Source organism: Rattus norvegicus, chromosome 19 (genome assembly GCF_036323735.1).
Source record: "Rattus norvegicus strain BN/NHsdMcwi chromosome 19, GRCr8, whole genome shotgun sequence".
Taxonomy (NCBI): Eukaryota; Metazoa; Chordata; class Mammalia; order Rodentia; family Muridae; genus Rattus; species Rattus norvegicus.
In genome coordinates this window covers 40,780,002-40,797,870 of record NC_086037.1, presented here as the reverse complement: position 1 = coordinate 40,797,870, position 17,869 = coordinate 40,780,002, and the positions used below count along the sequence as shown (strand labels likewise).

General features: G+C 46.5%; 1 protein-coding gene across 1 annotated transcript; it reads left to right on the top strand.

Annotated features, from left to right (window-relative positions):
• Window positions 1-11,104: 11,104 nt before the first annotated feature.
• Window positions 11,105-13,022, top strand: Rrm2l1 (ribonucleotide reductase regulatory subunit M2 like 1). The gene has a single exon (XM_039098091.2). It carries the CDS (start codon window positions 11,190-11,192, stop codon window positions 12,360-12,362), a length of 1,173 nt encoding a protein of 390 aa, XP_038954019.1. The 5' UTR covers window positions 11,105-11,189; the 3' UTR covers window positions 12,363-13,022.
• The last annotated feature ends 4,847 nt before the right edge of the window (window positions 13,023-17,869 follow it).

Here is a 17,869-nt window from a genome sequence, read left to right as displayed (position 1 = left end):
TGACTCTGATAAGCCGACCTTTCCTGTAGTGTATGTGTCAGTGTGCCTGTATGTTATAACAGCAGTAGTGGTTCTGGTTATGGGTATGAGCAACTAAGGCTGAGCCATCAGGAGTCGGAGTGTCTGTGGGAGGGATCCCAGGATGGCAGTCTTTGTCTGTGTGGTGTTTGTCAGGTCCAAAGGTAAATCCATTTCCCCAAATTCCAAAAGTCAGTGGGAACAAATGGTTGTGGTGCCTATTACCACAGCAAAGGCATGCCGGCCTCCAGGCTCCCTGAGTACAAGTGCCTGTTACACATGTCCAGCCTGGCCCTTATCACCTCTTTCCCAACCCTAAACTTCTCCCAGCTCACAGGCTTTTCCATCCCTAGCTACTCTTTTTCCTTATAATATTGCTATTTCAGCTGTACTCCCAATCTCCCTCTCTCCCTCTGTCTGTCTTCTCTCTCTCTCTCTCTCTCTCTCTCTCTCTCTCTCTCTCTCTCTCTCTCTGTGTGTGTGTGTGTGTGTGTGTGTGTGTGTGTGTGTGTGTGTGTGTGTGTGTGTGTGTGTGTGTTGAGACAGGCTGACTCCATGACAGGTTTCAAATTGGCAGTTAAAGAGACTAGGCCTACATCTCTGTTTTCAAGAACTGGGTAATTCCAGGCAAATCAGGCCTCAGAAGCTGCCCGGCCACCTGGCCTGAGGCAAGGGCTATAATAGGTCAGCAGCAGTTTCCAGACTTCCTCAGCTACTTCCTCAGCAGCAGTTTCCAGACCCCCCAACAAGTTTCCAGCCCCCACACCTAGTAATGGAATATCCACAGAGATAGACCTAACAGATTAACATAGAGGTCACCTACCCCAAAATTCCCTAATGTGCTTTAAATCAGGCGTGTGAGCTCACTTGGGGGTCTCCATCTTGGAATGGGAGACCCCATCGTGCTGGACTTCTGCAGAATAAAACACTCTTTGCTTTTGCATATGTTTGAATCTGGGGTATCATTCTTCAGTGAATCATGGGCCCTTACAGTCTCTCTGCTGGACTCCTGTCTCTCTCATGGTCAGGTCCAGTTTATTTCTCTCTGCCTCCCTCATCCCTACAATAAAAACCTTTCCCTTGGGGTTGGGGATTTAGCTCAGTGGTAGAGCCCTTGCCTAGGAAGCACAAGGCCCTGGGTTCGGTCCCCAGCTCCGAAAACAAAACAAAACAAAACAAAACAAAAAAAAAAAAACAAAAAAAACCCTTTCCCTTAACCATAGCATGAAGCAGTCTTGTGATGGGCATCCCTGCTTGGCAAGGCATGAGTTTTAGGATTCTCTGAGAACAGTTAAGGGTCTAGAAGAAAATTTGCCATCTGAGAGTATATGCCATGGTTCCCTGCTGCTGCTCTGTGTAGGGAGAAAAGCACTGGAGGCCGGGTAGGAACCTGCTTGTGTAAAGGCAGAGTTACAAGAAAGGGAGATTGACTAGCCTTATCCACGATAGCCTCAGGTTGCAGCCCTGTTTGGGTTCCTGTCCTCACATCCTTTGATAGTGAACCAGTGATGAGCAGGTGTGAGTCAAATGATTGTTTCCTCTCCAAGGTTGTAGTGCTTTGTCACAGCAATGGTGACCCTGTGTCTATCACAGCAATAGAACCTGTGACTAAGACAGATGGCTCAGAGGTTATGTGCACTTGGTGCTCTTGCAGGGGACCTAGATTCAGTTTCCAGAAACCATATTAGGCAGCTCCCAGCTGACTATAACTCCAGTTCCAAGAGAGCTGACACCTTCTGGCCTCTGTGTTCACCTGTACACTTGAGGTGACATAAACTCATGCAGACACAGATAGTTGCACATGGATAAAAATAAATTAGAAATACTTAAAAACGAAATAAAGCTTAGAACAGGAGGCTGGTCAGTGTGAGCAGGCTGTACCACATCGTGCTTGTCGTGCTCGTCTCTAAGATGGGAGTCGGGTAGGTGTGGTGGTGCACGCCTGGCAGCAAGAGTGCACCTGCTCACTAGCCTCATCTTGAAGAAAATTTGGCTTTGCAAAACTTCTTTGTTGCCTCTTAATTATTTAGTTGGCAAAGAAATCAAACCATTTTCTGCCCCTTTAAACGGCAGCACCACCTCCTCATTTTCCCCTTCTGGTAGCTCAATCTGCTCTGAGTCAGCATAGGGGTTGCTCTATTGACGGGGGCCGGAGTTCTGTGGCCCAGACACTTTCCTGACCCCCGCCCTGAATGTTGCTGCACTGAGAATCACATCCTCAATACACGACCTTGCGGGGCCGTACATTTCAGTCCAGACCACAGCTATTCTGTGTCCCTGTCCCCTAGGACATTTCAGGACATGCTGAAGGACTGAGAGAGGCCCAGATATGCTTGTCAGCATCAGGGGCTCACAGATACCTGTAACCCCAGCTCTTGTTGGGATCGGACACCCCTGCTTTCCCACAGCATCTACACACATGTGCACTTGCCCGCACCAAGACACAGATCCACATAATTAAATCTAAAACGAGAATATGGTGGACAGCTCCCTCAGAGACTGCAGAGCGACATCTAGCAAGTGTATTAGTAACATGTATCTGGTAGAAGCAATGCCAGGAAAGTAGGGCTTTACATTTTGGGGAATTTGGGTTTTGTTTGTTACTTTTTTTTTTTTTTTGGTTCTTTTTTTCGGAGCTGGGGACTGAACCCAGGGCCTTGCGCTTCCTAGGTAAGCGCTCTACCACTGAGCTAAATCCCCAGCCCCTTGTTTGTTACTTTTAATAGAGAGGGTCTCACTATGTAGCCCTGGCTAGCCTATTTAACTAGGTAGAAAGTAGGTCACTCAAGGTATGTCCTTAGTCTCTTTCTTACAGGCCTTTTTGTCTCCTAGACATGGTGAGGTAAATAGCTTTTATTATTTATTTATTTATTTATTTATTTATTTATTTATTTATTTATTTTTTGCTGTGTCTTCTGCCATGTCCGGCCTTACTACAGACCACAACAAATGACCATGAGCTGCAGCTTCTGCAACACTGGACCCAAATAAAACGTTACTCCTTTAAGCTTATTTTCTCAGGCATCTTGATACTGTCCCGGGAAGCTGATGTTGGGATATGACATGTCTCGTGCAGATTCCTGTGTTTGAGCACTGGCTGTTGGCGCTGCCTCAGAAGGTCATGGAAACTTTAGGAAATGGAACTGGGTTACTGGGGGGAAGAGTCCTGGGCCCATTTCTGCTTCCTGACTGTGGAAGCAACGTGACTAGCCACCACAGCTCCTCTGCTGTGGTAGACCATGTTCCCTCAAACTGTGAGGCATAATCGACCTTCATCCTTTAAGTTGCTTCCTGCTAGGTATTTCATCACAGCCATGAGAAGAGTAATTAATACAGAAGCCGGCACAGCAAGGAGTCAGGAGCCAGAAGGAATTGGCAACATCTGTGTTATTTTTTATTTTAAATTTGTATGTGGGCCTTTTACCTGCAGACTTTCTATGTACCACGTGCACGCCTGGTGCTCATAGAAGTAGAGGTTGATGTCAGATTCCCTGGAACTGGAGTTACAGATGATCGTGAACCACAGTGTGGGGTGCTGGGAATTGAACTCAAGTTTAGAAGAGCAGTCAGTACTCTTAACTGATGAACTATTTCTCCAGATCCCCAATTCTATTCTATTTTATTTTTGTATATGCTGTGTGTGTTTGTTGGCATATGTGCTATGATGTGGGTATGGAGGTCAGAAAACATTCAGATGATAATATCTTCTTCATTATACAGCTTCTTGGAGTTGAACTCCCCTAAACCCCTCCAGTTCACGAGCTTCCCTCCCCATAGCATTCCTGCTCTTCTCTCTCCCTCCACCATCTGTCTATCTGTCCGTCTGTCTCTTTCTCTGCTCCTGCTTCTCTCATGGTCAGGTCCAGTCTTCTGGTCATTTTCAGTCTATTTTCTCTCTCTACCCTGGATCCTTCCAGATGCCCCTGGCTGTTCTCTATCTTATATCTACAATAAAAACCTTCCCTTAACCATACCACTCGTGGAGTGGTTCATGTCATCAGTTTATATAAGACCTTTTACAATTGCCTCAAATTATAAAAGAAAATATTTTGGGGCATAACTGAAGAAGCAAGTGAAAGATTTGCATAATAAAAACTTGAATTCAGGAAGTGGTGGCTCATGCCTTTAATCCTAGCACCCAAGAGGCAGAGACAGGTGGATCTCTATGAGTTTGAGGTCAGCTTAGTCTACAGAGCAAGTTCCAGGACAGCCAAGGCTACACAGAGAAATCCTGTCTTGAAACAACAACAACAACAAAACCAAAACAACAAAACAACAAAAACAAAAACAACAACAAAAACAACAACTTTAAGAGATGGAAGAAAGTATCAGAAGATGGAAAGACCTCCTGTACTCATGAATTGGTAGGATTAATATAGTGAAAATGGCCATCCCACCAAAAGCAATCTACAGATTTAGTGCAATCCTCATCAAAATTCCAACACAATTTTAAAATGTATTGTTCTCTTATATACTGCATCCTGACCACAGTTTCCCCCACCCTACTCTCCTTCCAGCCCCCAAACGCCTCCCCCAGATCCACTCCTCTGCTTCCCTTCAGAAACAGATGACACAGGTGAGGCAGGTACAAGATAGAAGGAGGCCTGTCATTGGATGAGAAGAATGGGCAGGAGAAAAGTTTGAAGGAAGAGGAGGAGACTGGAACGGAAAGGAGAAGAGACAGGAGGGAGAGGGAGAGAAGCCGTGGTAGGACAATATGACAGGTGACGTTAAGATTCCGCTCTATGTATTTACAGGTTGTTACAAATGTTCTTAAGGGATGGCTGGTACTGGGCTTTGTATGTTTAGATGGGCAATTATATCTTATCAATTGGGTCAAAGGTTATTGTGTTGTGTGTTCTTTAATGTGTAGATTTAGGTGTAATGGAGTGTGGGGCGGCTGATCTGGGCCACCACGGAGTTCGGATGTGTGTTTCTGGCATGGAAACCTGCCTTGGGGAACTAGATAGGTAGAGAGATTGCTGACGGCTCAGAGAGAGGCCTTCGGCAGTGTGAGAGGGGATGGAGCAAAGCGGTTGAGAGGCTTTGCTGACTGAGAATTAAGATATCCAGCAAATATCTTGGGGCACCACAATTCCAGACCTAGAGCGGGTAAAAGACAACCTTACTTTTTTTATATTTTATATTTTTACAACAACAGTCTACCAGGGACATCAAACAAACACAGCATAGCAAGATAAGACAAGACCAGACACAGTCCCTCATATCAAGGCTTGACAAGGCAATCCAGTAGGAGGAAAAGGATCCCCAAAACAGGCAAAAGAGTCAGAGACAGCCCCTGCTCACACTGTTAGGAGTCCCTGAAGAACACCAAGTGATACAACCATAACATGTATGCAGAGGACAAAGGTTAGACCTATACAGGCTCCCTGATGGTCTGTTCAGTTTCTGTCCCCATGAGCCCTGGTTTGTTGGTGTGCTTTTTCTGAGCACTACTTTATTGGGTTCTTCTATCTACCACCCTTCCAACTTATCCCACCCTAATCCTTTCAACCCCCCAACACTAGGTAGGAGAGAAAGAAGGTTAGAGGGGAAAGGGGGCTTAGATCTCTTTAGACTACTTCCTGTTGGTTACAGGCATCAAATTCCTTAGGACTGTGTTAATCTTCTTAGTCTCTTTGCTCATGACCACTTGACAAATTGCTTAGTGGAATTGAACTGAAGACCCAGTCATAAGTCCGCACACCTATGGACACCTGAGTTTTGACAAAGAAACCCGAAGTAAATACTGAGAGAAAAACTATCTTCAACAAATGGTGCCGGTCAAACCGCACAGCAGCATGCGGAAGAATCCAGATAGACTCATACTTACTACCCGCCCCAAACTCAACTTCAAATGGATCCAAGACCTCAAAATGAGGTCAGACAGCCTGAGTCTAATAGAAGAGGGAATAGTCTTGAACTCATTGGCACATGAAAGGACTTTTTGAACAGGCCACCCTGACGGGACCTCATGAGACTGAAAAGCGTCTACGTGGCAAAGGCTACTATAATTCTAACAAACCAGCAGCCTGGGAAGGAGAAAAGACCTTCGGCAATTTTGCAGCCAATAGAAGGCTAATATCCAAAGGAACTAAAAAACTCGACCTCAAGGAAACATGTAACTCAATTTAAACTGGGGCACAGAACTAAATAGAGTTCTCAAAACCAAAACACAAATAGCTGATCTCTGAGTTCGAGGCCAGCCTGGTCTACTGAGCTTCTCCTGGCACAGGGCTTTGCCATCCCTGTATGAGTCTGAGGCTGTGGGGTCCTCCATAGGGTCATACTGATGTCATCGATCCACTCTCTTGGTCTTTCTCCACTCCCTACAATAGGCTATCTCCGGAGTGTTCCTGCACTAGAGATTCCAGAAAGTTCTAAACATCGCCATTGCCAACAGGGTTTTCTCCAATACTAATTTTTAAAATTATTGTTATTTTGTTTGTGATCCTCTGTGGGCTAATGTGTATGCATGTTCGTGTGTGTGTATGTGTGTGTGTGTGTGTGTGTGTGTGTGTGTGTGTACGTGTAGTCAAAGTTCAATCTTGGATATCATCTTCAGACACATTTTAGGATGTCTCACAGGCCTACGACTCATTAGGCTAGGCTAGCTCCAGGGATCCTCCTGTCACTGCCTTTCCAGAGCTAGAGTTTGTGTGTGTGCGTGACCACATTGACTCTTTATGTATGTTTTAGGGGTCAAGTTCATGTCCTCATTCTTACAAGGCAAACATTTCATTGACTGAGCCACCTCCCCAAGCTCTTGGATGCTGATTTTGCAAACTTTGACACCCATGGAAGTCTTCTCTTGCCATTCTTCCCCTCACCATCACGTCTAGCCTTAAAGTCAGAATTTTCATCCTGTCATAGATAAAGGTATGGCCTGTGCACCTCCCATGTCCTCAGTAGATCCTGAGCTATCCTTAGGGCTTAGAAAAGCCAGAACTGGATGGTGGCATCCATCGGCCAAGGCAGGAGGACCCTGAATTCCAGGCCAACCTGGGCTACAGGGTAAGATCCTGACGGGGGTGGGGGTGGGCAGAGAGGGTTATCCAACTGCTTCAAGTTCCTGCTTTTCTCAGGCAGGTAACTGCAGAAGCAAAGAAAGGCAGGCAGTCTTGTACTTTAGACACAGTGGGTGTGCACCCCTCCCGCACCCCATCCCATTAGGTTTTAATTCTCTGTGGGTGCCGGGACAGAACACACCCAGCCACCATGGTTCCATGTGGAGAGGTTTAATGAGAGAAGAGTAGAAGAGTAGAAAGGCGGCCAGCTATGGGCACGTGGAGGGCGAAGAGCAAAGAGTAAAAGAGAAGAAGTAAGAGAGGGTGGTGAGAGGGCAAGCAGCTCCTTTTATAGTGTCAGGCACAGCTGCCTGTTGCCAGGCAACTGTGGGGCGGAGCATACCTGGCTGTTCCCAGGTAGCTGTGGGGGTGGAGTTTAGACAGAATACCAACACCACCCTCCCCCGTGTGTTTGTGTGTGTGTGTGTGTGTGTGTGTGTGTGTGTGTGTGTGCGTGTGCACTCATGCATACTGGGTTTCAAATCCAGGGACTCGTGCATGCCTAACAAGTGCTCTACCAACTAGGCTACACTCCCAACCCATCAGAGAGCCTGGGTTTTAATTTTTTTTCTCATGCACACACTAGGGTGCCTTGTTTTTAAACACCATAATTTCCCACAATCGAGCCCCCTGCCATGGGTGTAGAGCACCACTGTAATTTACTTGTTAGAAGCAGGCAAAATAGTGCATTTGTCTGAATGGGAACCATATGGGAGCTGTATGGACGGGAAAAACCAGAGGGGGAAAAACCAGAGGGTGGTTGCCGACGGGGCTCAATAGTTTATGACAAACATAGGGATTGGCTCAGTGGGGCAAGAGGACTCCAGGCTCCATGTACAGAACCACAGAGCAAGAAGTCATTGTGCTGGCTATCTTGTCAGCTTCACACAGCTAGTGCTGTGTGGGAAAGGGAGACTCCGCTGAGTCTGACTCTGCCTATACCAAATTGACCTGTAGGCAAGTCTACCTGGGGCATTTTCATGGTTAGTGAGTGACGTGGATGCCTCAGCCTCCTGTGAGTAGGGTCACTCCTGGGCTGTTATGAAAAGCAAGCCAGTAAGCCGCACCCCTCCATGGCTTCTATATCAGCTCCTGCCTCAGCTTCTGTTCATGATGGCCCGTCACCTGTAAGACTAAATAAACCCTTTCCTCTCCAAGTAGCTTTAGGTCATGGTGGTCCTCACAGCAATAGAAACCTAACACAGGGGGTTGGGGATTTAGCTCAGTGGTAGAGCGCTTGCCTAGCGAGCTCAAGGCCCTGGGTTCGGTCCCCAGCTCCGGGACAAACAAACAAACAAACAAACAAAAAACCTAACACAGACAGAAATTGGTAGCAGAAGAGTGGGCAATTGTTGCAACAGATCTGACAGAATTGTTTTGGAACGTGTAAGTATTTGGAAATTTGGGCTGAAAAAGCCATTAGCGTTCAAAGTTTACAACGCTGTTCTGTGGAAGCTTGAAAGATAAAAATGATGGAGATAAATCCATGGCAGTCTGGCTTGTGACGTTTCAGAGTCCCCCAAAGATTCTCAGGGCTGTTTCTGCAATGTGTCTGTTAGGCTGGAACCCCGGCCCGCCCACGGGAAAGCTGGGAAACCCCCGTCTGCCCTCCTCCCCCCACCCCCACCAAGAACAACACCTCCATCCCCCACAGGCCTGCTTGGAGAAAATTTCAGGCTAGCGTGTCCTCACTCCTCACCTCTGTGTTTAGAGCAACCACCCACAAGTTTTCACCACAAGATTTTAGCAGTACGGAAGCGGAAGGATTGAAGGGACTGTGGAGAGCAGCTAGTGCTTGGAGCCTAATGGCACAAGTTGTACTGAAGGTGGGAGAGGCAGAGAAATGGAGCTGTTGAAGCCCGGTGGAGCTCAGAAGATTGAGTTCCAGATGCTGGACATATAAAAGATTTACGTATACACTTGGGTTCTGAATTTACTTTGATCTAACTAAAACTGTGCCCTGTCTCTTCCCTCCTGGACTAAGAAAGTATGTAACTAATTGTTTTACTTTGAACTTTTAAGGAGACATTCAATTTGTAGAGAGAACTTGGAATTTTAAAGTTACAAAAGTTTCAGAAGGCTGCAGAATTCCAGCGCGTCAGGTATGGCTGCCACACCAGGTTGATTTCACTAACACTGTGTGGAAGGCAGCTGACACAAAAACATTGAGTAAACAAAGTAAAGTAACTGTCCACCAGACAGAAGAGGGGAGGGAGTGTAGCAGACCACTGCTTAGCTTGTATAATGCTCTGGGTTCCATGCCTCACGTTGCAAAATAAGCAAACGGTAGGCAAGAGAGTTAGAGGGACCTTGGTGAACACGGGAAGTTCAACTAGGCTCCTTGCAATGGCAGTTTCCTGTTCCCTGAGTACACTGTGAGGAGACACAGTGGGAAGGCACTGAGGTAGGTTTCTAAACAGAGTCAACAGGGAAAGGGGAGGATCCCAGGTCTCTCTACAATACCCAAGCTAGCACGCCATTAGCCTGTCCCGGTGGTCTTAGGCCCTTCCCATCCCTCTTCTGTCATTCAGCTTTTTGCCTGCGCAGGGGAAGTAGCTTGACCACCAACAGCCTGTTACATTTCTTGGAGTCTTTGGTTTGGGATTTGAGAAGACCACTACTCAACCAAAAATACCTCCGGGAATCCTGGAGAGGGACTCAGAAGGGGCCTTGTCTGTCACTCTGAGACACCCTTCCCAGTGAGGGGACACCCTGACCATGACTAGCATGATGGGACTCCCGCCTCCAGTCAGCCACTGCCTTCAGTTAGCCACCGCCTCCATAGGGAACGAATAGAGTGAAGCCTGTTCTGAGGGGTGCAGCACCTTGGATCTTTTAGTGCTGGGAGGAGAGCTTCTTCTAGGAGAGAACCAGGGCTAAGGTTTAGGTGATCACTCCAAAGACAGGGAAACCTGAACCCAACAAACTCATCCTCTTCCCAGGGTAGGAGAGGGAAGCTCGCCTGAAATTCAGATGGAGGGGGTTGGAAGTGAGCTAGGAGGGAAAGTTGCCTGGAGGCATCTATGAAGGGCGTTAGCTGTTTGTCCAGCACACACATGGCTACAGCTGAGGATGCAGGACAAATACCCTTCTCCACACCCCTTCCCTGAGGCTGGGCTCTGTTATAGCCCTACTGCGTGTGTGCCTCTGACATCACTCTGGAGGTCTGTTACAGCCCTACTGCGTGTGTGCCTCTGACATCACTCTGGAGGTCTGTTACAGCCCTACTGCGTGTGTGCCTCTGACATCACTCTGGAGGTCTGTTACAGCCCTACTGTGTGTGTGCCTCTGACATCACTCTGGAGGTCTGTTACAGCTCTACTGTGTGTGTGGCTCCGACATCACTCTGGAGGTCTGTTACAGCCATACTGTGTGTGTGCCTCCAACATCACTCTGGAGGTCTATTACAGCCATACTGTGTGTGTACCTCTGACATCACTCTGGAGGTACCTCCACTGATGGGGTGGGGTGGAGAAGGAAAAGGTAAGATCCTTAGCTATCAATAGGGCTGTGTGGGTAGGGCTCAGCAGTCGAAGGTTTGCCTAAACATGTATGGGGCATATAAGCACATGCGTGTTCACATGTATCACAGGTGCTGTTCGTCAGGAGTAGTCCAGCTTGTCTTCTTGAGACAAGGTCTCCTACTGGTCCGGAGTTTACCTACTAGGCTAGGCTAGCGGGTCAGAGTCCCAGGGATTCATCCGTGTTGGTGTTAGAAACAAAGAATAATCTTGGTACAACATGTGGGTACGCGTGCGCGCGCATGCGCACACAGACACATTAACAAAGGGGAAGCAAAATTGGCAAGGCAATTTCTGTTTGTAAAAAGAGTGTGAAAAAAGAAACGGGCTGGAGAGATGGCTCAGTGGTTAAGAACATTCATTGACTGCTTTTCCAGAGGTCCTGAGTTCAATTTCCAGCAACCACATGGTGGCTCACAACCATCTGTAATGGTATATGATGTCCTCTTCTGGTGTGTCTGAAGACAGCTACAGTGTACTCACATACATAAAACAAATAAATTAAAAAAAAAGATGAGTTGGTGCACCGGATTCCAGCTGTTCCCTCTTCTCCTCGTCCTCTCCACCTCTGCCTTCGTTCGCCATGCTCTCGGTCCGCGCCCCGCTCGCCACCATCGCTGACCAGCAGCAGCTGCACTTGTCGCCCCTGAAGCGACTCAGTCTGGCTGACAAGGAGAACACGCCCCCAACCCTCAGCAGCGCCCGCGTCCTGGCTAGCAAGGCTGCAAGGAGAATCTTCCAGGACTCTGCCGAGCTGGAAAGTAAAGCACCCACTAAACCCAGCATTGAGGAAGAGCCGTTACTGAGAGAAAATCCCCGCCGTTTCGTTGTCTTTCCCATCGAATACCATGATATCTGGCAGATGTACAAGAAAGCTGAGGCCTCCTTTTGGACTGCCGAGGAGGTGGACCTTTCCAAGGATATTCAGCACTGGGAAGCTCTGAAACCAGATGAGAGACATTTTATATCTCATGTTCTGGCCTTCTTTGCGGCGAGTGATGGCATAGTCAATGAGAACTTGGTGGAGCGATTTAGCCAAGAAGTTCAAGTCACAGAGGCCCGCTGTTTCTATGGCTTCCAAATTGCCATGGAGAACATACACTCCGAAATGTACAGTCTCCTTATTGACACTTACATTAAAGATTCCAAAGAAAGAGAATATCTCTTCAACGCCATTGAGACAATGCCTTGTGTGAAGAAGAAGGCTGACTGGGCCTTGCGTTGGATTGGGGACAAAGAGGCTACGTATGGAGAACGAGTTGTGGCCTTCGCTGCGGTAGAAGGAATCTTCTTTTCTGGTTCTTTTGCATCAATATTCTGGCTCAAGAAACGGGGACTGATGCCGGGCCTTACATTTTCCAATGAACTTATTAGCAGAGATGAGGGTCTGCACTGTGACTTTGCCTGCCTGATGTTCAAGCACCTGGTACACAAGCCCTCGGAGCAGAGAGTAAAAGAAATAATTACCAACGCGGTCAGGATAGAGCAGGAGTTCCTCACAGAGGCCCTGCCTGTGAAGCTCATCGGGATGAATTGCACCTTGATGAAGCAGTACATCGAGTTTGTGGCCGACAGGCTTATGCTGGAGCTGGGTTTTAACAAGATTTTCAAAGTAGAAAATCCATTTGACTTCATGGAGAATATTTCACTAGAAGGAAAAACAAACTTCTTTGAGAAGCGAGTAGGCGAGTACCAGAGGATGGGAGTAATGTCAAATTCGACAGAAAATTCTTTCACCTTGGATGCTGACTTCTAAGCAACCGATCCGTGTGCTCTTTGCTGATTATTCTCCCCTTGTCATTAAAAGAAATCAGCAAAACCAAACAACTGGCTACACCACGAATTGTCGTTAAATTTGCTAACTGGTGTCTAAAAGCCGTGTAGCTACCTCGGTCCTGCTTGCTAGGTTTGCCACTAGAAGGAAGCATACTTAAAACAATGGCTACTTGGATCCTCAGGGAGATCCTGTCTGCAAGTCGCGTGGTCACCCTTAGCTTCATCAAAGCACTAACAGCTCACCCGGCCAGGCTTCATGAGCACTGACCCTCAAGCAAGCAGGTTTATTAAACATTTAGATGCCAACCTCACTTACTGTTTCCTGCAGTCATGGAGAGTTTACTTAACAAGTTTGTAAATAATAAAACTGGCACTTTGCACACAGACTTGGTACTATCCTAGGGGAAGGCCTGCTTTATTTGGTTTCTAGACCGAGTAGGAAGTGATCCATTTACCACTGAGGGCAGCCCCATTCAGAGTCTTAAGTGACTAAGCCAGTGTTGAACAAGCAATTTCCAGGCTTTGTTCTTCAGGGAACTTCCCATCAGCTTTGAAGTCGGTCCTGTGCACCCTAGGCACATGGATCAGTTCACAAGTGGGGTTCAGTGGAGAGAACTTCCCCCTCAGAAGTCACTTGAAACTTAGATGAGATTTGGGACACTTGCTGGTTGACTCTGTCTCATTTGTGTAAAAAGTATTTTTTTTTTTCAAGTTATACTTTGTCCCATTCCTAGTTAGTACAAAGTCTTGAAAGGGCCTTTGTAGGGCTTTTTAAGTCAGGGTCTTAACTATGTAACTCTGGCTTGGCCTGGAACTTGCTATGTAGACCAGGTTACCCTCAAACTTGTCTGTCTTCCCAAATACTGGGATTAAGGTTTCTGTGACCATACCTGGCTTTACCTGATGAATTCCTAAACACCAGAAAACCAGTACTGTATGAGATGTTAATGTGTGTTCCTTTCAGACTGGAGTACAGACCAGTAGATAACAGATAACAGCTGGTTCACCTTAATCTGCCTTTTTGTGTATTAATCTGTGTTTAGAGAACGGAACAATAGCCAGAATTCACCTAGCGAGTTCGAGGCCAGTTGGTGTATATGTGGGACTCTTAACCAAAACAGCAAGCGTTCCCTGGGGTAGTTCACAATGATCTCCAGCTTCCTTGTTAACCAGATAACTGCAAGTCAGATGTATGACCCTGGTTGGTTTATTGTATTGATATGTTTCTGTAATATGAGTAAATTATTGTTACTTAAAAGTAATAAATTCAAGTTTCAAAATTGAAAAAAAAAAAAAAAAGATGAGTTGAGACTATGCACACTCAGACCTCACCCCAGCGACACACTTCCTTCAGCAAGGCCATATAGTAGAGGTCTGTAAGATATGAGGAGCCAAGGGAGGGAGAAAAAAGAGCACTGTGTTCTGGTCAGTGTGTGTGCACTCTGCCACATTCCCTATGGAGGCTCCATCCTCTTCCCCCCTTCTCATTCCAGAGAGTTTTAGCATCGTTGCCTGGTAGTTTAAAATGCCCAAATGGAGACAAGCCGCAACTATATAAGGACACAGTTCTATTGTACTCAGGGCTCAGCCTTTAAGAAATTATTCCACCGAGCCAGTGTGCCAGTGGACTTCCTGGAAGGAAGCCTTGGTGTCGTTTCTCTGATCAGAAAGGCTGCAACCTCCAAGCATCTCCGCCCACTGGGTGCTGATTGTTTAACTCTCTGAGCTGTCATTCAAACCACTGCATTCTACTCCATGCCCATATCAGAACACAAAATGGGATACTTAGTCCTACTGTCTGAGTTCCCATAGTTTTCATAGTTTCAATACTGTGTAAAAGTCCAAAGTTCAAAGGCTTTTCTGAGCCTCAAGACAATCTCTTAATTGTAACCCTTTGGAAAGTCAAAGAGCAAATTACGTACTTACAACGTACAATGGCATGGAGTAGACATTACCATTCCAAAAGGGAGGAACGGGGCATGGTGAGGAAATGGTGGACCAAAGCAAGACTGAAACTCAGCCAGACAAACTCATCATCTGGTATTTCCGTGGCCAGTGTCAAAGGGCTTAGATGGCTCTGCTCTTTCAGCTTCGAGGTCTGCCATCCCCCACTCCCCCCCAGGGCTGGTCTCACTCTCTGTGTGCAGCTCTCCTTGGGAGAGGGCTCATGGTTCCGGCATCTCCAACATCTTCCACCAGGGCTTTACTTTTGCAGCCTCATGCAGTGTTCTGTCAGGCTTTCCTGTTCTCCTGGGGCCTTCACAGAGGGGCTATTCTGCCACACACTGCCTGGCTCAGTGGCTCTCTAAAGTGGCGGAGGAAGAATTTACAGCCCTTTTGCCTGTAAAGCCAGCACCATGTGAATAACACTGCCACGTTCTGCTCCTCCTAGGGATGGGCCCCGCCTCTTGCGCTATCCTGGGAAGTAGAACTTCTACTCAGCTGCGTTCTAGGAGTCAAAGACTCTGTAGATCTTTTCACAACTTGGAAACTTACTTGTGGGGTCTCACCCTGAGGGACACCTTCCTCTTTATCACAGGACTCATCAGGAGACCTTTCTGAAAACTGGATGTCCTAGTTTTCTTTCTGTTGCTGTGATAAACACCATGACCAAAAACAACTTGAGGAGAAAAGAGTTTTATTTTAGCTTACATGTCCAGGTGTCCATCACGAAGGGAAGGCAGGGTCAGAATCCAAGCAAGGCAGGAACCTGGAGACAGGAACTGAAGTGGAAGTCATGGAGGAATGCAGTTTACTGGCATGCTCCTCCTGGGTTGTTTAGATTTTCTCTTACACCCCTGGACTACCTGCCCAGGGATGGCATCATGCACAATGGGCTGATGCCACATTAAATTAATCATTAATCAAGATGTAGCATAGACTCTAGCTAAGTGACCCTACCCCCAAGTTGTTTCTGATTGGTAAATAAAGATGCCAACAGCCAGTAGCTGGGCAGGAGAGACATAGGTGGCGCTTAGGTTTCAAGGGCTTGGGGTTAGGAGAAAACCATTTGAGGAAAAAGAAGAGTGCAAGAAGAGGAAGGAGAAGCCACCATGGGTTTGGAGTCAAGAGAACATGGCCCTGAGGGCTGCCCAACTGGAGTTAAGAGCAGCCCAGATGGAACACAGTTAAGTAATAACTCAGGGTAATCCACAGGAAAGCAGCACAGAGGGTAGGCAGCTGCCCAACTTTTGTATTGTTTAGGGCTTATTACAAATATAAAGCTTGCATATGTCTTTTGTCCAGGAACTTAAATAGCAAAGGTTGGGTAGAAACCCTGGGTGGGGATTTAAATCCTTCGTACAGCACCTCCAACAAATAAAATCAGTCTTTTAAATTTATCTTCAGGCAAGTTCTTAGGGCAAAGGCAAAAAGCAGTCACAGTCTTTGCTAAAATAGCACAAGAATAGTCTCTAGACAAGTTGCTAACATTTCTTTCTTTCTGAGCTCTTGGGCTCGGCCTGCTGATGCTTCTGATTTTAACTGCCCTGGTGAGGACACCAGTGTTTGCAACAAAGTCTTTGCCATTTAGATTATTGGTGAAGTAAGTGATCAGTAGACACTCTGTGAAGCCTATAAACCTCATTTTTGGGGAGTCCCATCCGATTGGCTCAGTTCTTAACATACCTTATAACAAGAGCGCCCATGTGGGCAGCCTCTGTGTGAATTCTCTTCTGTCCTGAGCCAACCTACAATAGTGTCAAAAGGATCCCATGCTGTTGTGAACCATGAATTTTATATGCTATAATATAAAGTGAATCCAAGCCTCTGGTAAAAAAGGAAGCAATTTAAAATGTACTGTAGTGCAGAAAGGAGTGACAGAGAGAAAGGGAGGCAGAGCAAAGCTGGTGGGTGAGCTGATTTGGTGCGAGACGGTGGTTTATAAACCCCCTGCTCTGGAGAAATTCCTCTTCTCTTTCCCCACATGCTGGGATCTGCCCCATTCCCAAGTTCCTCATCCTATTGATTTAGGCACAAATATTTATCCAGTGAATATCTTGGGGTTTGAGCCTACTCCCTTTTGTAACTGGACTCAGACACATAGCAGGCTGCCTGTAATGTTCCACCTCTGAGTTCTAGGAAAAGCAGTTACCAGCTGCCAGCTAGGGGAGAGAGGGGCTTGTTTGTGACTCTGAGGGACTCTCAGTGCACCTCATATTACAGATGGACCGTAACAGTTTCTATCACACAAGCAGACGATGCAACATTGCTCCTAGCGGTCATAGCTTCTGGCTGCCAGCAGTTGGTCTGATACCTGCTAGTCTGTCCCTTGTGTCCTGGAATCTGGATTTTCCAAAGACTCTGCTCTGGACTGCTGCTAATACAGATGAGAGCTCCAAGCCCAGCTATATCAAAGTAGTACCTTCCTTTGGTAGCTGTCTAGTATTAGAGACACACAACTGGGAAACTCTTAAGCCCCCTCTAGAAGTCAGTATCATATAAAACAATTGTCAAAACCAAACAAACAGAATCAATCAAACAAACACATCACCATGAAGATCTAGTGTTACCTTAGTGGAATACAAAAACACATTGCTCTAAGGGCTGGAGAGATGGCTCAGTGGTTAAGAGCACTGACTATTCTTCCAGAGTTCAATTCCTAACAACCACATGGTGGCTCACAACCATCTGTAATGGGATCTGATGCCCTCCCCTGGTGTGTCTGAAGACAGTGACAGTGTACTCATATACATAAGATAAATAAGATTAAAAAAAAAATCCACATTGACCTAGTCGAGTAGGTGGTTTATACTCAGAAGCTAGAGGTAGGCAGATCTCTGAGTTCCAGGTCAGCCCAGTCTACACAGTAAGTTCCATGACAGCCAGGATTACACAGAAATCCAAAGCAAGCAAGCAAACAGGAAACAAAAACCAAACAAACAGAAATGCATCGACCTAATCACATGACAGAAGAGCCTGTATTGTAATCTCTCGGTTTCTCCTTCCCATGATCCCATTAGACATCCAATGCAGTGAAAACTGAAATGGCAAAAAATGGGGACAAGAGGATTGGGTCACATGATTGTCTGTGGTGCAGGAAATTCTAAGTGTCTGCTGCCCTCCTGAAGGTTCAGGGGTATGAAGAAGCTTTATGGGTGCTTCCCCTAAAACTTGGTGTTTTTGGTTCTTTATGTCATGTGACTTTATGGGTGCTTCTGTTTATGGGTTTTTCCGTCATGTGACTTTATTAACTAAGATGCAGCCAAGTCACAGAGCTGTGTCCATTGTGATGATGTCACCGGCCAGGATAGCAACAAAACAAGATTACTTTCTTAAAAAAGAATAATTAAGGGCTAGAGAGAGAGCTCAGTTGTTAGAAGACTTGATGTTCTTGGTAGAGGCTCCAGGTTCTGTTTTTATCACCTACATGGTTTCTCACGACTGTTTATAGCTCCAGTTCCAGGGGATCTGGTTCCCTCTTCTGGCCTTTTGGGTCACACGGTGCACAGACATACATGTAAATAAAGCATTCATATACATAAAATA